At 37.9% G+C, this 23,495-nt stretch overlaps 2 protein-coding genes across 6 annotated transcripts in view; both read left to right on the forward strand.

Annotated features, from left to right (window-relative positions):
* Positions 1 to 13,254, forward strand: part of miga2 (mitoguardin 2) — an 84,293-nt gene extending 71,039 nt beyond the window's left edge. For all 5 annotated transcript variants that reach the window (XM_059994175.1, XM_059994171.1, XM_059994172.1 and 2 more), the window contains 4 exons: positions 4,588 to 4,722; positions 5,698 to 5,751; positions 5,905 to 6,021; positions 7,252 to 13,254. In XM_059994175.1, coding sequence (XP_059850158.1) covers positions 4,588 to 4,722; positions 5,698 to 5,751; positions 5,905 to 6,021; positions 7,252 to 7,458 — 513 coding nt within the window. In that variant the 3' untranslated portion in view covers positions 7,459 to 13,254. The remainder of the gene's footprint in view (positions 1 to 4,587; positions 4,723 to 5,697; positions 5,752 to 5,904; positions 6,022 to 7,251) is intronic.
* Positions 13,255 to 13,395: 141 nt separating this feature from the next.
* The window catches only part of dolpp1 (dolichyldiphosphatase 1), a 30,618-nt gene continuing 20,518 nt past the window's right edge, over positions 13,396 to 23,495 (forward strand). The window contains exon 1 of the mRNA XM_059994179.1: positions 13,396 to 14,769. Coding sequence (XP_059850162.1) covers positions 14,643 to 14,769 — 127 coding nt within the window. The 5' untranslated portion in view covers positions 13,396 to 14,642. The remainder of the gene's footprint in view (positions 14,770 to 23,495) is intronic.

The raw sequence follows: 23,495 nt of genomic DNA on the forward strand, positions 1-23,495 counted from the left end.
GTGGTCTCCAGTTTCTAATTCCCAATTCTGCATATTTCATTTCTCCTTCCACAAGGTCCTAGTCTGTGAAGGCCCATTGTTTCAGCCTCCTCTTGTCCCATATAACTGATTTTTTTCTACCTTGTCTTTATTGTTTGTCCCTTGTCCAGTCCCTTCCCACTTGTGACACCTCTAATGCTGTCAGCTGCTTTGACGGTTTTCAGGTCCCATTTGATGCATTCACCATCCAAGTTTATTCTTTCTCCCACACTTCCCTCCCACAAAGGGATGACATTAGGACTCTACGTCAATTCCTTGAATATAAGCCCAGCTAGTATTCCTCCATTACCACCATCATTTGCTTGGGTAGAAATAGTTCATTATTAGATAGATTTATGTTGAACAGTGTCTATATCTCCAGTCACTTTCTCCATGTTTACCATGTGTTTCCTTTTATGGGATATGTACTTGTTTCTGTCATAATAACCCCCCCCCCCCCCACACCTCACCTCCATTACATTGACTGTACTGATGCTGTTTCCTGCACTTAGAAGTTGTTTTTACTGTTCCTAGTCCATATTTGACTTTCTCTTTTTCACCTTCTTTGCCTCTAAGATGTCTTAGGGTGCAGGTTAGTCACCAACACAAATTGCAAGCTTATAAACTCCTACAACTATCTTGACTTCACCTCTGATTCTGTTCCACTTTCTGAATTTTCCTTGCTCTCTTGTATTTGTTTGATTAATGAAACTTTTCACATCAGTAATTTGGAAATGTCTTACTTTTTCCCTAACCATGGCTTTCCCCAGACCTTTGTTCACAGAGTTCTCAAGCACCTTTTCCGTGTCCTGTGCTTCTGTTCTCACCAGCCAGAACAAAGATGGACTTCCCCTTTAACTCAACTTCCACCCCATCAGCCTCCACATTCAATGCATCAGTTTCCATAATTTCCACCATCTTCAAGAAGGCATTATAATCAAACACCTCTTTTTGTCATCTCCTTTTTCAACATTCAGCAGAGACTATACCCACCATGATTTTATGGTTATTCATTAATCTCTGTTCCCCATCTCTTACAAGATTCCATGCAACAAAAGGAGCTGCAGCACTGACCTTCTGCCTTGTCCCTAGTTATCATCCGGGGACCCAAACTATTCTTCCAGAGAGAGCAATTCACCTGCCCTACCTCGTGTATTACACTTGGTGCTCACAATGTGGTTCGCTCTACACTGGAGAAACAAACAGAGAGTGAGTGATCACTTTGTGGAGCATACTCATTCACTCCATGGAGGTGTAACCGAGAACTCAGCCACCTATGCTTTTAGTTCTCTGCCCTACTCACACTTTGACTTGTGTTTTTGGCCCCCTGTATTGTTCCAATAAAGCATAATGTTAGCTTAATCAATAAACCTCATCTTTTGTATGGCCACATTTAATTCAATAATAGAATTAAACAATTTCGGATAAACAACCTTGCTTGTTTGGATCAGCATTGGTCAGTTCTGAGTAAGACATCCATCTGTAACATTAACCTTTTTTTTTCTCTCTCTCCACTATGCTAGCAAATGTACTGAATATTTCCAGGAGTCTCTTGTACTTCTGATATCCAAGCAGTTTCTATTTTCTGTCTCTCATAGTTCCAGTAATATATTTTTTTTGCTTTCATTCATCTCCCTCAGTTTACTGTTCTCCAGACAGATCATCATTTCCCTTTTACCGGGCACATTCTGTGTCACGTGGACAACTTTTGTCTCTGCCCAATCACAAGACCCCCCCTTGTGGTCACCATTGAACCCCCTCTTTACAAATTAGGCATTCTGGTTTTCTCACTTCTCAAGCCAAACAGAAACATTAACAGTTTCTTTCTCCACAAGTGCTGTCTGACCTGCTAAGTACCTGCAGCCTTTTTGTATCATAGATTTAGTAACTGCAGTTTCTTCCTTTGCCTCTTTGTATTAAAATGCGATGAACTAAAAATATCAAGTAATTTTATGTAAAGATTTTAAATGAAAAAACAACTCAATTTTGCCTCGTCATTTCAGCCATAGTGGTAGAACTGGCTTACTACATTTGTGTTTACCTTAGTCCATTTGCCAGTAAAGTTATTTCAATGTTTTTCTCACTCTATTATTGCAAATGCCTTCCCGGTCTTTTAATTTGGATTGGTCTGTGAAGTTTTTTTTCCTATGATAAAGATGCGGGCATTGGGGTAATGGAAACTTGCCTTTGTGGAAATCACAATTCATCACAAAAGTATCTGAGATGTGAAATTAAGCTTGCTCTAGGGAAATTTTGTGAGAGGCAAATGTAAATAAATAAGCAAAGAACTTGCCCTATGAAGAAAAGTTAAGTGAGTCAGGGCTTTTCTCTTTGGAGTGAGGAGGATGAAGGGCAACTTGATGGAGGTGTATGAAATGATGAGAGACAAAAGTAGAGTGGACAGCCAGCACCTTCTTCCCAATGGCTAATATGAGAGGACATACTTTTAAGATGATTGGAGGAAAATATGGGGGGTGGGGGAATGTCAGAATAGGGTTTTACACAAAGTGTTAAAGTGCCTGGTTTGCACTACTGGTGGGGGTGGTGGTAGAGGCAGATGCATTAGGGACATTTGAGAGACTCTTAGACAGGCACATGGAAGAAAGAAAAAAGATGGAGAACTGTGTAGGAGGGAAGTATTAGATTGATCTTGGAGTTAAAAGGTCTCCTAATTTGGATCGAACCATAAAAGGTTGGCACAACATATGCTGAAGGGCTTATACTGTACTGTTCCATGTTCATGTTACAAATTAATTTTTTTCCAGCTAGAACTTTTTTGACATGTGCAAACAATGTGACTTCATGTTACAGAAAATCGTGATTATGGACTGTTTTCTAATAGTGCAACCCGTCCCTCCCTCCCGTACTGTGGGTGCTGCCTGTATTACATACATGTGAATTCTGATGCTAATTCCCCCTGATTAAAAATAACTGAGAAAATGAAATAATAACTGAGGCATTTTATAGAAGCCTTTGATTTATTCCTTCCTTTTACATCTACAAAAAGAGGACATTCAGCCCATTGATTCTGAGAGGGGTTATCCTGTTAGGCCCACTTCCTCTGTCTTTCATTGTACCTGTGGAGTTTATTCTCCCCCTGCTTAAGCCCACTAATTCCCTTTTGATTTTAGCTATTAACCTGCACTAAGTGTAATTTATAGCAGTTGATTAAACTCCCAACACAACTTTTGGAATACAAGAGCAAGCTAACAGCACCTGAGGTTGGGATTGGACCTTGATCCCTGGAACTGTGAGGCAGGGCTGCTGTGCTGTACTTTACTGATTGTCATGCCAAGTAGTAGTGACATTATTTGTGAATCCATGGTCATAGTTTCTGGACCTGAAGCAGAAATCCAGTCTGATGTGCATTATCAGGGAGCCTTTTCTTTCAGGTGAGATGCTGGGGCAAAATTATCCAAGCTGCTGGTATCAACTATCATTTCCGTTCAGATGCTGGTCGTATCAGCAAAGTAGCTTGCCAGTAATTGAGCCAGCCATACTTTGACCACCTTGTTGTTGGTGAAAACAGTTCCATCCTGGAACTAGAATTTCCCATTGTTTTATTTGAGTAGGTGATCCCTGCATTTAAGTAATTCACCAAGTCTTTTCAATGCAACCAGATCATTGAAGTTTGTAAAGTCTCTGACTGAGACCATGGAAAGGACTTGGTCTTTTGTTCAGCCTGTAGGGGTAGGAGGTGGGTTTCTTGTTGATCAATTGAAGTGGGTGTGTGAGATTATTTGCCCAAAATATCAGTGAACAAAGGGCAGTTGATCAAAAACAAGCTGGGCTGACTTGTTTTAAATTCAGCTTAAAACCATGCATCATGACTGAGAGGGTAGGGGGAGGATGTGCAAATGTATTTATGTTTCTCAGCTACCCATTCTTATGGGATTGGTACAAGTTTGAAGTCATTCCCCACCAAGAAGGACATTCTCAGCTACCCATTCTTATGGGATTGGTACAAGTTTGAAGTCATTCCCCACCAAGAAGGACACCGTTGAGAAACATAACCAAGGGTTTCCATGTCATTTATCAGCGAGTGAAAGCACACTGCATAGTTTGCATTTTAGGACTGGTCACATGATCTGATAATCACCTCGTGGTATGGAATTTGCCAGGGGATCAACTTGCAGGACTAATTTGGGAAAGCTGAATGACAGGCAGATATTGAGTCACAAGATCTGCTTATTAAAATGAAATTGCACCTGTCCTCTGAAGTGGATGTAAATGATCTTTATGCCGTTATACTTGGGGGTGGTGGAGGGGTGGACATTTTCCCTTGTATCTTAGCTAATATTCATCCATCAGTTAAATCCCTTCAAATAAATGATTGCTTGGTCGCATTGTACTTTATAGGATCTTGTGATGTGCACTTTAGCTGATTGTTTTCATTAAGCAGCTCTTGGGATGCCCTGAAAACGTGGAAAGCACAAGTTCTGATGAATTAATTGGACTGAAGTGTTAACTTTGTTTCTCTGTTTGCAGGCTTTGACTGATATGCAAGGTATTTTCTGTGTATATTTGTGCAAAGAAAGTTTCACTAATTGGGAAAGTCTTTATCCACAGGTTGTGTGCATGAACTTCTTTGACATTGTGTTGGATTTTATTCTGATGGATGCCTTTGAAGACTTGGAAAACCCACCTTCATCTGTGGTTGCTGTTTTACGGAACCGATGGCTCTCAGATAGTTTTAAGGAGACGGTAATTTATTCAGCCTACATTGCTGACCAGAGCAAGGATTCACAAACTCTTGTGTTGTATACAAATAATTTAAAACCATTTGTATTGTTCTGAAAGAAGTTGCTACAGATGCTTAGGTCATGTTTAACATCCATCTCCATCATTACCAATCTTAATTTTCAGATGAGGTGGCTTTGATGATCTGGGAATTATTGCATCTGATTGCACAAAGATAATTAGTTACCTTTTTGAAATGAGAGGGTCATAATTTCTATGTTGACACTTAGAAGGAAACTGTTTAAGTTTTTCCCGCTATGATTGCACCTGCATTTATTTCAACCCCACCTACAACCTTGGTCTGTGGGAATTCTGTAATACTTCAGCTTAACTTACTGGCTGTTATGTCGCTGGCATTTAGAGCAGCAATAAAATGAGGGTCCTCCATCTCTGCCGGTGTCCAGGGCTTCCTTTGTCATGTCAGTAGTTTCCTCTCTGTTTTCACCATCAGTCACACAAGTCCCAGGTGGAGACTGAGGAATATGCAGAAAGATTCTTCATTGCTGTTTCCATAACAATTTTGTTTTACCAATCAGGGTTGTTAGCCCTGAGCTGAGCCCCTGAACCTGGTGGACCATTCTTGGTAGTCTTTCCTCTACCCTTTAACCTGTTTGGCATGGGTTACCCTACTCAGAGCGAAAGCATTAAGCCCTGACTCCAGCCAACATTGAGCTCATTGAGGTACACAAGCCTCCAAACCATGACAAGGTTGTGGTCTTCTTGGAGGTGCAAAACTTCAGTGAGTTTGAAATTGATGTTGTATGTTTATTATCTATTGTAAGTTTCTACAATAATATATTAAGATTTAAAGGTTTAGGCTAGATACAAATAGGACAGATAATTTACGCCCACCTTCTGCTTAAATCTGAAAATGCTATTTTGGTCTTGTGTATATTTTTCCCTATATACATTGATTTGACTTTCATTTTCTCTGTGCAGGCTCTTGCTACAGCTTGTTGGTCCGTGTTGAAAGCAAAAAGGCGACTATTACAGGTCAGTATATGAGTGAGTGTGATGGGTAAAAAATGAGTATAAAGACTAATGGTGGTATTTCAGCCAGAAGGGAATGAAATTTGGTCAAAGATTGAAAATGGACAATATCCTTGTTTTGATAAGAAGTGGATAATTTCTTTCTTGTGATTATAGGTCCCTGATGGCTTCATTTCCCACTTTTATTCCATTTCTGAACATGTCAGTCCTGTACTAGCCTGGGGTTTTCTAGGACCGAAGCAGCACCTTTGTGAAGTTTGCACTATCTTTAAGGTGAGGTTTCCTCTTAAAATCCTTTTCTTCATTGTATCGTGGGTGATTGTAATTCATTCCCAGAACAACTTGGAAAGAAAGGAAATCAGAATCTTTGCAATCAGTATTTCAGGTGTCCTGGGGGTGAGAATGTCACAGATAAAGACAGCATTTATTGTCCATCCCAATTGCCCTTGAGAATGTAATAATGATCTGTTGTTTTGAATAACCAGAAGTATTTCAGAATCAGGTTGAAATTTGATGTTTTGCAGTAGGAATACATTGCAGTACATAGTTATAAAACTATAGTAGTGCTTCCCCAGCGTATATGACAAATAAACTCTTCTCAGGCTTCTAGCTAGGTATAGGTATCGATTTTAACCAACATATCAATGACATCCCTGTCATCTGCATCAGGGATGATGACTGGCTATGTCGAGTCTGGTGGTATTTACACCCCTGTTGGTCCTCATCCAATCAGGTTTCTGCGGTCCCACTTTGTTTACAATTGAATTTCAGTTTTTACTTAGAGCGAGACCTTTGTCTTTGTTAAAATTCTTTTCCTCTATTTTTATTTCGATGGCTTTTTTCACCAGGCGGTCCCAAAAGCCATTGGCATGGTACAGTAGTTTTGTGCCATCAATGTCAATTCTATGGCCATTACAAATGCAGTTTTCTGCTACTGCCAATTTCTCTGAGTAACCTAAACGGATACACCTCCTCTGCTTCTTGATGTGGGTTTCAGCTGTGTGTCGTATTCGATTTCTGGAAGGATTGCCAGGATCCTGAAGAAGTACTGGATTCCAGTCCTGATGAAGGGTCTTGGCCCAAAACGTCGATTCATTTCTATAGATGCTGCCTGCCCTGCTGAATTCCTCCAGCATAGTGTACGTGTTGCTCTGGAATTCCCAGCATCTATAGAACCTCTTGTGATTATAGACATTGTAGCATGTTTTGAAATGGACAATCAGTTCCCTTTTTGAAATTTATTATTTCAAAATGTTGGTGAATTCCATGTGAATTTTGATGTCCAAATCTGGATAAATATACGTACATTGTAATGCTTCTGTTATTCCTTATTATTGCCACCATAGGAGCTCTATAATACTACAATGTTTGTGCATAATTGTATTTTTAATTTCAAAATATTTAAAGTAGAAATATTTCTATCAGTATAGAAAGGGTGGAGATTGTGCATACTGTAAAATATTTTTGTGAATAATTTTTATAACTTGTCACTTTGTTTTGTAGCAACAAATTCTCCAGTATTTGAAGGACATGTTTGATTTGGACAAAATGCGATACACAACTATAAATTTGCTGGCTGATGACATTGTTCAGTTATCGCAGCGTCGCAGTGAGATTCTCCTTGGTTACCTGGGAACTGATGCAATAATGAAAGTGAATGGGACAATACCAAATGAAAATGGACCTTTGGAAGAGGGCAATCTTGTGTGATCTCCAGCCACATAGGATATTTTAAAAAAATCAATGTTGGAAAGAGATTAATCAAACAACTGAGAATCAGTGGATTGTATCTGATTCCTAGAAAACTCCATGTTGAAGAGACTTGCAAGAGTCCTATCAGAATACTCTACATATATTGAGGTTGGCTCATTCTATTGGATATCCCTATTTTGACATGGTATTAGTTGGGGAAAGAAGGAAAAGGATGTTATTCTTCAGTAATATAATATATTCCGGAATAAAAAGGCATTTCTTTAATAGATAGCCGACAAATCGTAGAACCAGGAATATGCTTCTCTCTAACAATACTTTTGAAATACAGGGACATAGATCAGTCCTTAAAGAGTTGCATTAGTGTAGTGGGTAATACATTGGCTGGTCTATCACTGAGCTATTCAGACCAGAAAATGTGGTTGTGATCACTGGATATCAGGGCAGTAAAGAGTGCACTACAATTGGCCTTCGTACTCCTGGGCTAAAGAGGAAGAGACTTTATCCAGTCTTCCCTGTTCACTCATTTCCCCGCACTACTACTGACACAGTGCAGAGGCACTCATTCTTGACAAAACTATCCATGAAATTTAAAGCACTTTTAAATAAAACATTCACCTGAATGAAAATGATAAAAAAAAGAAAATAGCAGCTGAACCTGCAGATTAATAATGTTTTAAGAAAATAATTTGCTTATTCATGCTAATGAATAGTAAAAATATAATTCTATACTTGATATTGTTAGTTGACCTGTGCCAACTGAATATCCTCCAGTTCTGTCCTAAATGATGTCACAGAGGAAGGACCAATGGATTGTAGCCTTTATTCACTTCTGTATTTTAACAGGATAAGACAGTTTTAAAACAGGAAATGAATGTTCCACAATATAAACAGCCTGTGTTTGATGCTGTATTTCATAGTGAAATGCCTTTCCACATTTTAAAAAAAAAGTTTCTTTAGTGCCTAACCAGGTACTTGATAATTGTTCTAAAAGGCATAAGGGATTCAAAGGAGTGATCCTGCTTGTGACAAATAGAATTATTCTAAATCTTATCAAACACAGTCAATCAACTAAAATTAAACTTTGCCAGGTTGTCATCATCCGTGTTTCTTATGATATTAAGTATCAACATATTAGGTCTCTTCACTTGGGAATGAACATGATCTAGTTATTCGGACATTAATAATGAAGAAAATTAATACACCATATGGGAGACAGTGTGCCAAATATTAGAAGCTGAGGTAGATTCCTTTTATTTCTCTCTCTGGCTACAAAATATGGTTTAAAAAGACTAAATGAAACAAAGTTTCAGTTCAGGAGCTGAAGTCATACATATTTGACACAGCTGTAAACTTATTTTCCTTTTTATCAAATCCAGTTAATCCTTTACCTTCTAGCACATTGAAATGCAGAAGTGGTGGTGGGTGGGTGTTGGGGGAAGGAGGTAAGAAATTGAATCTCTAATATGCTTCAGGATTGTTTCAACTGAGACTTAGTAATTGTATTATTTCCACCCCTACCAAATAAAGAGACCTAGTGTATTGATACCTGATATTTATTTCTTGTGATCATTAGATTATACCAGCCAGTAGTAGTTTTTTTTAAAATTTCAGTTGCGGTGTTAACTAAAATGGAATGATTCTATTTGCTTTAGTATCCCTTTCTGACTTTTGGAATAATTAGCTCCCTGTACCACTCTGAAAAGGCCACCATTTGGTGTTGGAAGGTGTGGAGTATTTCGTGGTGGGAATGGAGGTAAAAGTTTTCAATTTGCAGTTTGCTGGAGCTTGTCCATCTGGAGCTTAGATTGGGTTCCCTGTTATAATCTGGTTTTGAGATAATCTGCTGATTTGTGGGAGAACTCAATTTAATCAGAATTCCTTTTTTCTAACATTAATGTTGCATTTCCTGTGTCATTCTGTTGTGTTGCTTTCTCAGATGTCTTGGGTACAGTGTGTTTCTACTATGTGTTCAAGAGAGTTAGGGAAAGTGACTATTGGGTGGCTTTTTAAAAAAAAAATCAGTTGACAGTGCAGTGATTGAAAAGAATATTCATTTAGTTTACAGTGGCTAATGGAATCATGTATCTCGCCAATTTTGAAAAAAAGGCTGTCATGTTAAGAAAAGATTGATAAGACCTATGGGACACATGTCCTTAATCTACTAGCTCCTGAGTCAAAATCCCAAATCACTCTGTAAAGAATTTTTTCTTTAGCTAAATGGTTGGCATAGGAGCTTTGTGAGCAATCTGAGACTATGTAGATCCCTAATGCTTAAGCGTCTTTTAAGCTAAACTATCAGTTTCAGTCTTGAGGACTTTCAAGGAGCTAGGTTTGGAAATACTGCAAGTCATTTGTACAGTAGGAAGTTTTATCCTACAGTTTAAGTTTATCATTGGGTTGAAATGCATCACTGGGAGCTTTATCACGTTACATTTTCGTCTGATTAGAATGCTCACCTTGTGCTCGCCAAACTTGAACTGTTCTGCTTATCTTAATATGTTCATGCCCATAAAAATGTCTGAAAAGAATAGGTAATTTAATCAATGTACAAATTGGATTTCTTACCATACTTTTAATGTTATTGTGACCTAAAATGAATTTTGATATTCTCTATCCTGACCCCTCACCACCTTTCTCCAGAAGTTAGCATAATTGTTGAATTTATTGAGTCATATCCACTTTAAAGAGGACTAACCTGTATCTATGCAGCACTTTTTATGAATTGAGGACTTTACAAAGGCTTCATGTGCTACAAAATATTCTTTGTATAGTTACCGTCAGAATATAGGAAATATTAGTCAACTGTACCCTTTCAGCTCAACACAAATTGTATAATGAAGTACAGCAGTTATTGAGAATGGATTTTTTTTTGTGTGTTATTGAGGGAATAAGTTTTGGACAGGGCACAAGAGATAACTCTCCATTTTTTTAATATAATGCTGTGGAATTCTTCACCTAAGATGGTTGATGGGAGCCTGTTTAACAATGCATCATTTAGTTGGTATCTATCTACTCTCAGTTCTTCATTTAGATAAATCAGCCACAAATTTTTGCTCTGGGGTGAGATAATGAAGATTTAGATGACTGCCCATTACTGTTGCATGGAGTATTTGTTTTGGCAGCATACCCATTTCCGACCTACACCCCAACCACCTTTGACTTTGGCAGATACCTCCTACTGCTGGGTTGGTACCATAATTGGTAAACAGCATTGTTGCTTTCTTGCGAAATACTGTTGGAAAGGAGGACCATACCAACAGCGAAGCTCACAATCTTGAAGTTCCTTCCTTTTTCCGCAGCAATAACATATTTGAGATATGATGGTAATTGTTCAAGAGAACCATTTGACCTGTGTTCAGCCTTTTAAATGTATCCTATGATATAAACTATTTTATGGATCATTCAAAAACTTTTGCCTCCTTTTCCTAGGATGACCTTTCCTACTGGTTATCTACTCTTTGCATGTAGAATTATCGTATATCAGTCTGAAGTTACTATTTTTTAGTTTAGTTAAACTAATTTGCAGAATTATCCTTTTCAGTATCATTTACTATCTTGTGTACCCTTGAGATTTTAGGGGTTTTGTAGGATGAAAGGTATGATTCATTTAAATCTTTCCTCAATAATTAGCCTTTTAGCCTCAGCTTTTTATTGCACACGTTCCCTAAGCCTTGTGAATTTCTACTTTGTGTTTCTGCAGTCTGAAGTGGATGAGTCTGTGGTCTGATCAGTAGCCTGTAAAACATGATCATTACATCCTGTAACTTGCATTGAACTGATTTGGTGATAGAATTTTTAACATTGTATTTTTGATGTTGTCCTACTTCAGTCTGACACCATCAGTAAGCTGCTGAGATTCTGAGGCCTTTTCCCAGGGTTTGCTATATCTATTTTCATATCATCCATGAAGTGTGCATGCTGGAGCATTCCTAGAATGGCCTTTGAGCAAGACACTAATGTGAATACTTCAAGAAAAGTTAGTTTAATAAAATTTTTAAAACGTTCAGTTTTTAAACCCTTCTGTTTAGCTGCACAAAGTGAACTTACAAAATTGTGGAGGGGGCATTTATACCTTAATCCACTGCTATCAATCTTCTTTCAGTTTAAATGAAAATAGCAGACATAATTGCATTTTGTGTTGAATTTGAATATGATGTACTGTATTTTGTAAATTAATGTAATTTGGATTCAGAAACTGAGTTTGTATCATAATCTGACAAGAAAATGTATTATTGAAATGTTTTTTTTAACTCATTGACCTACAACTCCTTAATTAACATTGCCTGTCCAATCTATGCTTAAAGTGTATTCTGTTTTGCTCTTTTTTGTTACTCATTCTGTTGAACCGTGTACCAATTGTACCAGGCCTTGGTTTGTTGTGCTTTGCTTTGTAATTAGTATATGATGATTATGCATTAGTAACCAGTCTGTGGATGCTTGTAACAGGTAATGTTAGATTTTGTAATGGGACTTTTGTAACTTTACCTTGTAGAAGGCAACAGAAATTGTATGTTTCCTGTCTGTTTGGAACAAAGTAATGAGAGTATGACAGTTTTTGAATGGTGGGGAAATAAAGCAAAGAAAGGGAGCAATAGAATAAAATTCTGTGAAAAGTCATCCTCCAGCTAGATTAATACGCTGCCTTTCAAATAGTACAGGAATTGGTCTGGAGCAAATGATCCATCTTTCCTCAGTTGGTGTAATAGCTCAGGTTAGAGAATTAAATATGGGAAATTGTTTTGTACCTGTAAAAGAAATTGATGAAGTCAATATATGACAACTGGATGTTGTAGGTGCATTAGATCTCACTACTGTTCTCATTCTGTGCACATAATCATTTTACTTCACCATCTCCTAATGGTTTAAATTCCTTTTAAAGAATGTTACATATTGGGAAAAGAGTGTAAAATACTGAGAATGTAACAAAAACAGATCTACATACTCTAAAGCTGCTGCTGTAATTGTAGATGGGACAAATCCTAATTATATAAATTCACTGTAGAAAGGTTGATGCTTGCTTTTGAACTCAGACCTATTACCCTACCCCTAGTAGACCTACCAATGCCAATCCTTTATTTACTAACAGCAAATATGTGAAAATGGAACCAGTAATTGAAAATTCCAAATTCAAAAACTGAACCATAACAGTCTGATCACAGACATCCCTACTGTCCTCACCTTCATTTAATTCCAAACAGGACAGTAATTTTGGAAAAGTCATTACCAAAATGTATCTAATGTTCATTAATGACCAAATTCATTCTGAATAAGAGGAATTGATGCTAGGCAAGTTGAAGAAAGTAGTGAAGGCAAATAATATACAGATCAAACTGCAAGAGTTTTAAAGTTTGTAACTGTTGGTTTTAGTTTGGTTGATCACCACATGCTTTTTGGTGTGGGTAATGAGTTCTGGTCTATAATGCTGCATAAGTATAATTTCCTTTTCCAATTATAGTCTTGTGTACTTGAGGCTTTCCCACATTTACTCTTACAGAAGTCTCTTATGGCAGGGAGAGTGGATCAATTCTTGCAGGTGATTTCAAGTTCAGTCTTAGGGCTGCTATTGAGTTTTCTGAAAAATTCAGAAATTTGAGATATTTAGGAACTGTGAAAAGAATGAAGGACAAGTCCAAAATAGTTATTCTTTAATTATAAATGTGTGCCTATTTCTTTTATTACTGCTTTTGGTGTAAAGTCTTTGCCTTGTGAATTGAAATTGTATTTTTTTTATTTTTTAAATCATCACTTCTGCCCTGTACCATTCAATTCATTAAAAAAAAAGTGAAAACCAGAGTGAACTGAGTAGAGGTCATCACTGGGCTCAGAACACCCAACATGGCCACCCATGTGAACTGCCACACTATCGTTAAAATTAAAATTCTGAATTACACATGCACATTCATTCCTACAAACAGCTGAACCAGTTTCCTCTTCCTCTCCACTTTTACTAATTGTTTATTTTTATCAATCTTGAATGCTTTTGATGTAAATCATTACAATACTGTGAAGGTAATGATTACAATATGTGTGATTTTTGTCAATTTTCTGACTTCTGGATAAAATCAACATGAACATCTGTAAAAGTGGAATCATTTCTTTTATTAGAGATAAAGCAAAATGCAAGGATGTCCCTTTAGAACAGAAAGGAGGATGAATATTTTTTTTGTCAGAGGGTGGAAAATCTGCGGCTAAGTCATTGAGTATATTTAAAGTGGAAATTGATAGGTTCTTGATTAATAAATGCATCAAAGATTATGGGAAGAAGGCAGGAAAATTGTGTTGAGGGATAATAATTCAGCTATGCAGACTTGATGGGCCAAATGGTCTAATTCTTATGATTCATAAGGGTATTAAGAATGACACAACTATGATTGCTATATCAACCACGATGGACACAATGAATAGTGAACCATTCCTATGGTCCAAATAAAACTCCCATTTTTAAATTAAGTGTGTAATGTATTCCCTACTTCACTTTTGCAGGTTTTTGAATTTTGACAAGCCACGGGCTTAGGATTTGTATAAAACTATGGAATTACATTTTCAAGGCAACTTAATGAAGATGTTCTTGAATCATTATGGATCTTGGAGTAGTGTTTGTTTCTGGAATCCATCTTTGACAAATAGAACCTCATGGCGTGTTCATCAAATCAGTAATTAGGGCCTTTACTGAACATGTTGGCAAGGGAGAGGACATTGATTTTGGTTAACTGGGTTTTTAAGACTTTGCAAAGATGGCATGGTGATAACTTTCCAGTGTCTGGGATGTATGTCATGTCTATTCCATGGCATAGAAACATATAACAAAGCAGAGTTTATTGCTACTTATTATGCAACAAGCTTCTTGTTGGGTTTTAGGTCTTGATCTTAAAACTTCTTAGGCGTATGTATATTTCGTGGAAGAATATTTTCACGCATGGGTCAACAATTGAGTAACGATGACTTGGAGCTTGGGCTCTGTGCTCGTAGGAATCATTGCAAAATGCAGCTATCGAACATCAGACCTTGGTTCAGTAGCGAAAGCAACGAGGTTCAAAAGATTCCCATTTGTCTGGTACCAGCTCCATTCCCATGGTTAAGCTTGGAAGAAAAATACCAAAGTTGTCCTGTGATTGGTTCGATTCCCCATAGTGACCGACCTCTGATTGGTTGACATTGGGTTGTACTGCCTTCATCACGGAATGTGTGATTGGCTGTCGGCAGGTCGCCGTGATGCGGTGAAGATGGCGGCGGTTGGAAAGTGCTCCGTTGCTGTGGAGAAAGAGCGGTGGCAGCCGCTGTCCTTGACGTACGTCGAATATCCCCCAGGTAATTATTGTCCTGCAGGGTTTCTGGAGCAACGATTCTCAGCTGTCTTCAGAAATTTTTGCGAATATAGAACATACGGCGAGGGCTTTGGTTGAAGAAGTCACAGCCTTATTTGCAGGCCTTGCCGGATTGTGGGGTCGGGTTGTGGAATAAGTACCTTCGCTGGTCGTAACCTCAAAATTAGGTGCTGTTAGTTTCTCGGCGCCCGCCTCAAGCTACGCATTTGCAAATTCACGTGCCAATTTGGCTAAATTTTATTCTCATTAAGACCACATCGTGCATGCATAGTCAAGACTCGCGCAGTCGCTGCCGTGCACGCGCAAATCGGCACGGGTACGTTTGCGCGTGCGCAGCACAACAATCGAGGTTGTAAAGAGCTGTTATGGTGAAAATATTTATAGCAATGACTAATGTGAGGGGATTATATTGACTGCACCACTAGAGGTTTAGAAGACTGTTACTACTACTACTATTATTATTATCTTTAAGGCTGTTTATTATTTCATCAAAATCCATTGTTTTTAAAAGGAAGTTTAAGAAAAGTGAGTAGCAGATTAGCAAAATTAGCATTTTACAGAATAAATAGTTTACACTTTGTTCAAAACAGGGTGAGGTAAGGATAATTTTAAGAAAAGCGTCTATTTACACAACTGCTTTCTTCTTCTAAAAAGTGTTTTATCATAAAGTATTTTGGAAGTATAGTTACTATTGTAGGAAGTTACACAGCTAATTTACACAAGGTAAATTGACGGAGTGGATAGTAAGTGATCTGCTTTAGCCACGTTGCTCAAGATTTATGATTGGTCATTGGGGAATGATCAAAGCAAGCGAAGTCTTGGTTTAACGTGTTTAAAATGTGGTACCTTCAACAGAAAAATTCACCATCTGTCGAGGGATAAGTATACTGTCATTGAACTAAGGTAAACGGTTGTTGCAGGCTGGAGTACTGATTGGATTCTTGTCCAACATGGACTTGAAAAGAATGGCCTTACTACATTTTTCTGAAAGGAATCAGGAAGATGAGATGTGTTAGGATTGTATTCTAACTGGGCTTGAGCATTTGAAGTAGTTTGGAGGTTTGATGCATCAGTCTGTAGCACCAAGGAATGGGAGGAAGTCAGCCTGTTATTTCTGATTTTTCCAGTTTGAGTTTTCATTTACTGCTGCAGTGTGGAGAGAGAGGAGGAATGTACAAATAAAAATTAATTACAGAACAGCAATCAGGACGGTTTGCTTCATAATTCAGTTTTATCTTTAACTTTGCCTAGTACAGATTTGGTCCATAAAGGAAGAATACAAAAAAAAGGAACACCATGACTTTAATGCATACTGAGTAAACTTATCTGCACTTAAACACATTATCACTCTGCAGCCAGTCTAGATTTCAGGACTATGCATCTTTATCTCATCAATGCATCTTTAAGTTGACAGTTGAACTCCACTCCAATATAATGCATATTCAAAGAGTGCTGTACTGTCTGAGCTACTGTTTTCTGTTGAGATATTAAGTGATAACCAGTTTTCACTCTGTGAAGATCCCAAGTGCTCTTTGAAATTACTTAAACCAGAATAAATATTACTTAGTAACTTTTTAAAACAAAAAGCATTGATTAATGTTAGAACATGAAACAGTACAGCAAAGTATAGGCCCTTCTGTACACATTGTGCTGACCTGTTAACCTACTCCAAGGTCATTCTAGCACTTCTTTCCACATAGCCGTCTATTTTTTCTTTCATCTGTGTACCTATGTAAGAGTCTTGTAAATGACCCTAATGTATCTACCTCTATCACCACTCCTGGCAGTACCTTCCATGCATCCACTACAGTATGTACTTTAAAAAAAACTTTATCTGAAATCCCACCTATACTTTCCTCCAGTCACCTTAAAATTATGCCCACTTGTGTTGGCCTTTTCTGCACTGGGAAAAATATGCTGGATGTCCGCTCTATGCCTCTTCTTATTTTGTATGGCTCTATCACATCACCTCACCCTCCTTTGCCCAAGGAGAAGAGCTCTGACCTGCTCAACTTCTCTTCATAAAACATGCTCTCTAGTCCAGGCAGCATCCTGGTAACAACAAACCTCCTCTGTATACTTTAAAGCTTCCACATCCTTCTTGTATTGAGGCAAATAGAACAGAACACAATATTTCCAGGTGTAATCTACCCAGGTCTTTATAGACCTGCAATATTACCTTGTGGTTCTTGAATTCAATTCTCTTATTAATGAAGACCAACATACATGCATTTTTAACCACCTATCAACTTGCACGGCGACTTTGAGGAATCTGTGGATGTGGACCGCAATCCCCCTGTTGCTCCACAATGCTGACAATCCTGCCATTAACCCTGAATTATGTCACTTTGCAGCCCAGTTTCACATCCTATCGAGGTCACATTTTAACTTTTTTTCTTATCTCAAAGTACTTTATAAGTCCATTTATTTATTGTGGATAATTTCATGTTCAGTTTCTCAATGTGCCAATTTCTTTTGTATTCCATTGTACTGATATTCTGCTATATAATATAAATTTAGTGCTGTTGTCAAAATGGCATTTGCTATGAACTGCTTTGTTGGAGCAGGTCACTTCTGTTGTTTACTCAGCCTTCCCAGCTGATACCTAACATGTTGCTTGTACAATATGTTCCAAAAGCATCTGACATTCTGCAATTTATAATACTTCTCATGTATTGAATTTCTCCTTTGGTGATTAAAATTTCCATCTGTACACATTCATCTGCTGTTTTTGTATTTTAAAAAATGCTGTAAATATTCATCAGAGCAGGCAGCATATTTGCTTTTTGACCAGTGTGGTTGCTAACAGCATTCAAAATACTTGAGTTTATTGACTCCATTTTTTAAGGTAATTTCTCAGGCTCTAAGTACAGTAACTAATATGCTGCCATGCCAAGTTTTGTCTTTATATTGAATTAGAAACAAATTTAATATCACTAGCATATATTTTTTCTACTATCAGTGATGCAGGTTCTGGGTGGAGAGTCAGAAATACAACTGCATTCAGAGAAGTATCTTTCATTGCTGTTTCTGTAATAGTATTGGTTTACTGTTCAGTGTTGTAATTCCTGAGCTGAAGCTCTGAAACTGGAGAACAAATGGACCACTCTTAGTCTGACCTTGTTGTCATGGCCCTGACCCTTCCAAGAGTCAATGCCTTGACTCCAGCCAACACCAGCTCTCCGGGTCTTTGAGGCATGCAGGCCTCCAAGCCATGACAAGGTTGTGCTTCTTATGGAGGAGTGGGGAAGTAGCTGTTCTTGAATTGTTGAGTGTGTGCCTTCAGGCTCCTATACCTTCCCCATATTGGTAGCAGTGAGAATTAACAATGTACCAAAGTTCATGGTCAATTTAAGACCTGTGCAGTTTATTTAATAGCTTTGAATTCATTTTTTTCTTATTTTTGTGAGGAAATTGGTATTATCCATCCTATTTGTCAGCTCTTTGTCATTTAAAACCAAAAAGTAAACTGCAGATGCTCAAAACCTGAAATAAAGACAAAAACTGCAGAGCAGATCAGATAATATTTGTGACAGGAGAAAGTTAATATTTTGAATCAATTGTTTTTGCTGGTAGTTTCATACATCCTTCAGATTCCCTATTGAATTTTTTTGATGGATGTGTTAATAATGCCTTCTAATTTTGGTACCATCCAGCCTCTCGATACGCAGGTCAAAAGTTGTTGTATAATTCTGGATTCATTATCTTAAAGGCCTATCTCTGGCTCAGTTATCCATGTTCTGTTTTTTAGAATAAATAAAAGTCTGGTCTCTTCAGTTTTTCTTGCAAATTTTAATCTCTGGCACAGTTTAAAACAAGGATTGAAAAATTGGGGGATTGGCTAATAGAAAAACTTAATTGATTTCTTGACAACTTGCCTAATTGGTAAAATTCCAGCTTCCAGTTAATATTTTATTTCATTATGTTTCATTCTGATTATGTTCATTTTCATTTCTTCTGTTTTATCTGACAACAAATGGATAGCTATTTCCTTGGCCTTTGACTTTTTTTTTGGGTGAGTGGTCTTAAGCAAAGGATTATATGCACGGTCCTAGCTGTCAATTGTTGTATCACACTTACTAGTTAATTAACCCAGTGGTTCCCAAACTTTTTGTTTTCAGATCACCACTTTAGAAAGATTTATTTTTTGTCATTCAAATTTTTATTATTATTTATTATTTTACAAAGCAGCATAGCATATCATAGAGCAGATACAGTACAACATATTTACACAGCCATTCCATGACAGGAAAACATATAAAACTTAAAAACAGAAAAAAACTTCTAATTTAAGTTTAAATTAACATACAACCAAAATTGATCCCACGTGTCTTGCCCTTTTCCCTCACTGTTAATTTTTCCCAACATGTGTTCATATGATGAAACCTTAACCATTTCCTCAGTCCATTCCCTCACAGTGGGACATCTGGGTTTTTTCAAGTTTTGCAATATAATTCTTGCAGCTGTGATGAGACCCACCTTTAAAATAGTAAATTTGTCATTGTTTACATTAGATATCATTGTCCCCGGAGACAAAGCTGTGGGCACAAGGGCAGTGTAGAACCCGACCAATTCCCCAACAGACCAGGAACTTTACACCAAAATGGACGAACCATGGAACACTTCCAAATCATGTGAAAATATGTGCCCACCTCATTTTTACATTTCCAGCATAAATTATTATCAACAATCCCTAAATTTCCCTCTCACTTCCCTAATATGTCTGCCCACATTTGATAAAATATTTGACCACTCATTATCTTCAATATCGCTTCCAAGATCCTTCTGCCATACTGCTTTGGGATTGTTACATGGTTCATCCACAGAGTGCTTGAACATTTTATAAAACACTGATGCTGTATGAACTTCCTGTGGTAATGTAAATTATTCAGTTAAAGGATTACTTTATGGGTGAGTCCCTCTTGTGTTATTCTTGCCTATAATAAATGAGGAATAATATACAGTATGGTCTGAAATTTGAGGCTTCTGTCGGTCAGAGTTGAACATGGATATTGTGTCCTAGCTGTCTAAATACACAAACCTGGTCAGTATGATACGGAGAGCAAGCTCTTGCCCAAGTAGCATGCTCCCCCTCTTCATGCAACTGATGAACCCAATTGAACAGCAGAGGCCAGTACAGTTTGGTACCAGCAGCATTGCAGGAGTTGCCAGTCAGCATTGAACTGGATGGCTTAGGAACTCCAGCTCTGGATTTTTCCCTCAGGGTTTACTCCCGAAGCCTTCCCCATGAGTGGATATAGCCACAAGGCAGCGGTAGTTCCGATCAGAGTTTTCCTTCTAGATGAGCTGCCAACCACGGCTCTGGCCAAAGCGACTGGTTTTAAGGTGCCAGTAACCAGTCTTTGCCCCTTGTTCTGCTGGACTTGATTGTCAGAGGCTATTTGAGGCGTATGCTATTGGGAGCATTAATAGATAGAGGGAGCTTGTCTCCATTACCACCTCCCTCCCCCTGGCTACAACACCTGAAGGAATCTATATAGAAACACTGTTTGAGTAAAAGCACCACTGTTGAGAGCATTGTAAATAAAGTAATGCAGAATGCTTATGATCACTATAAAAGAAGCTAATAGTACTAACCTTATTGAGAAAGGTGAGCATACTTAGTTCAGGATAAAGGCTTTGTTAGCATTTTCATCTCCTAAGAGGTTTAATAGTTTCCCTTTTTACCCCACTCCCTCCTTAGCTTGCCTAGTTTTTAGATATTCTGTGTGCACAATAAAGTGTTGAGTTTCATAACTCTTAAGAGCTGCCAGTTGCCAGTGTATTGTTAAACAGCAGTAAAGGCTGAACAGAATTGATCTGATGTGCTTGGCTGATGGCAGTGGGTATTTCTTTTTAACTTTGCTATCTCCCTGTTCTTTGAAATTGATGAGACTTGCTGGCAAGGGGTCTTGTCAATTTCAATAGACCTGGAAGAACACAGCTACACAAGGGAGGGAGGGGGTGAATATGCCCTACTGACTACCCGGCTTCTTCAGTTTGTTTACTCCACTTAAACTCACCGTGACATTCTCTGCCTCTGTTAACTATTAACCTCCTTTGCCCCAATATTCTAGTCTACCCAAATGCCTAAAATCTTGTGTGACTTGAAATGCTGTACTTATTTTTTGGTATCCTCTCCAAACTTTTCAATCTTTCTTGAAATCTGTTAATCAGAATTGAACATGGTATCTGGTTATGGCCTAATCAGTGTTTTATAAATGTTGGACATGCCTACCCTGCTTTTATACTTAAAGCATTTGTTTTTGAAGTCGGGGATCCTATATATCTTGCATCCTACACTTATCCTGTTGCTTTATAACATTTATGTCTTTATTTCATATTCCCTCTGTTTCTCCACATCTTTTAGAATTGCATGGTATAGTTGCTTGGGCTTTATCCCAAAATGTGTCACTTCACACTTGTGTATTAAATTTAATCTACCATTCATTTTTTTGTGTTCTACCAGTTTGTTGTGTCATCTTGTGATCTATTACTATCCTCTGTACTGGTTACCCCCATCTTTAAATTTGTGCATTTTGGAATGTCATCCTGTATGGTCATTTGTAATTGTTTCTAATGTCAAAACAGCACTGGTCTTTGTACAGATCCTTATGGATGATCACTATTGTCAATCAGACAGAAAATCAAGGGATATGGGGACAAGGCAGGGACTGGGTATTGATAGTGAATGATCAGCCATGATCTCAGAATGGTGGTGCAGACTCGAGGGGCCGAATGGTCTACTTCTGCACCTATTGTCTATTGTCTATTACCAACATGCTTCACCGTTTTGATCAAATATATGTTGTCACCGACCCTTTTATTCTAGGGCCCTCAGTTTTGCTACCCAACCTTTTATGTGGAACTTTATCGAATGTCTTCTGAAAGTCAGTTTAGATTATGTCTATTTAAGTCTTCAATTTCCTCTGTAAACTTACAAAAAAATAGTTGGGGGAAGTCTAGCAAAAATTGTCCCTAATAAATCTGTGTTGGACCTCCTTTATTAATTTGAGCGCCATCGACAATATATATATTTTTTCTAAGTTATTTCACCTAAAATTTTGCCCACTTGCAAGAGTGTTGTTTTTACAGGCCTCTTTCACTTCCCAGACTAGTATGCAGTATGCAGTTGATATAAGCTTCCTTGCATCAACCTGTCATGTAACCAGCGGTGACTGAAACTCCAACTTGCCCAGGTATCATCCTCATGGAAAGGACAGCTCAGCATGAACACATTTTCCTATGTTACTGTAAACATGCCCCTTTAAAGCCCATTATAGTATGTGCTTTGTAAAAGACACATGTTAGACATGTTTTGCCATTTCTTTATGATTACAGAATTAAGAGTTTGTAACTTCCTATCTAACAGCACTTAAGAGCATCTTTAAGAAGTTCCTACTCTTCAGTGGTAGCTTTAAGACCAGATATTAGTACATCTTTGAGCCCTTCATGTTTATATATTAGTGTAATAATATATATATCCCTATATTATAAAAATGTATCTTACCATAACATTGAGAATGGTCATGTGAGAAATTACAAACATGAACCCATATGTTACTAGAATCAACGTGAAAGGTTGCAAATTGATTACCTAATTTCACAACTTTATCCACCCTCAACCTTGTTGACCCCAACCTTTTTATATTTACTATATTCCCTCTTTCTTTCCAATTCTGAAGTCTTGACCTGAAATGTCAACTGTCTGTTTCCTTCCATAGATGCTATCTGACCTGCTGAATTCCTCCAGTATTGTGTTACTCCAGATTTCCAGCATCTGCAGTCTCTCTCATGTCTAGTTTTAGTATGTTCTAAATCTGCCCCTGTTCCAGCAACAGATAGACAGCAGTCCAAATTTAACGATTACTTCTGTTGCAATGAAGGAAAACTGCTTTCTGGAATCCATTTGTGACTCCACTTTAATTTCCCCAAGTTTGAGGCTTAATATAAACGATCAGAAGGAGGCACAACATCCAAAATTTTGATTATATGATTAAGAAGACAACTTATTCCCATCTACCTACAAAAGGAGAGGCTGTACTTGATCTGGTATTGGGAAATTAACCTGGTCAGGTGTTAGGTCTCTCAGAGGGAGAGCATTTTGGAGATGGTGATCACAATTCTATCTCCTTTAGCATGGCATTGGAGAGGGATAGGAACAGACAAGTTAGGAAAGCGTTTAATTGGAATAAGGGGAAATATGAAGCTATCTGGTAGGAACTTGGAAGCATTAATTGGGAACAGATGTTATCAGGGAAATGTATGGCAGTAATGTGGCAAATGTTCAGGGGATATTTGAGTGGCATTCTGAATAGGTGTGTTCCAATGAGACGGGGAAAGGATGGTCGGGTACAGGAACCATGGTTACAAAGGCTGTTGAAAATCTAGTCAAGAAGAAAACAAAAGCTTATGAAAAGTTCAAAAAAACTAGGTAATGATAGAGATCTAGAAGATTATAAGGTTAGCAGGAAGGAGCTTAAGAATGAAATTAGGAGAGCCAGAAGGGACCATGAGAAGGCCATGGCGATCAGGATTAAAGAAAGCTTGAGCATATAGACATTAAGAAAGGGGATGTGCTGGAGCTTTTGGAAAGCACCAGGTTGGATAAGTCTCTGGCTCCAGAAGAGATGTATCCCAGGCTACTGTGGGAGGTGAGGGAAGAGATTGCTGAGCCTCTGGCAATGATCTTTGCATCATCAATAGGGA

This window comes from Hypanus sabinus, chromosome 18, assembly GCF_030144855.1.
Source record: "Hypanus sabinus isolate sHypSab1 chromosome 18, sHypSab1.hap1, whole genome shotgun sequence".
In the NCBI taxonomy this organism is placed as follows: domain Eukaryota; kingdom Metazoa; phylum Chordata; class Chondrichthyes; order Myliobatiformes; family Dasyatidae; genus Hypanus; species Hypanus sabinus.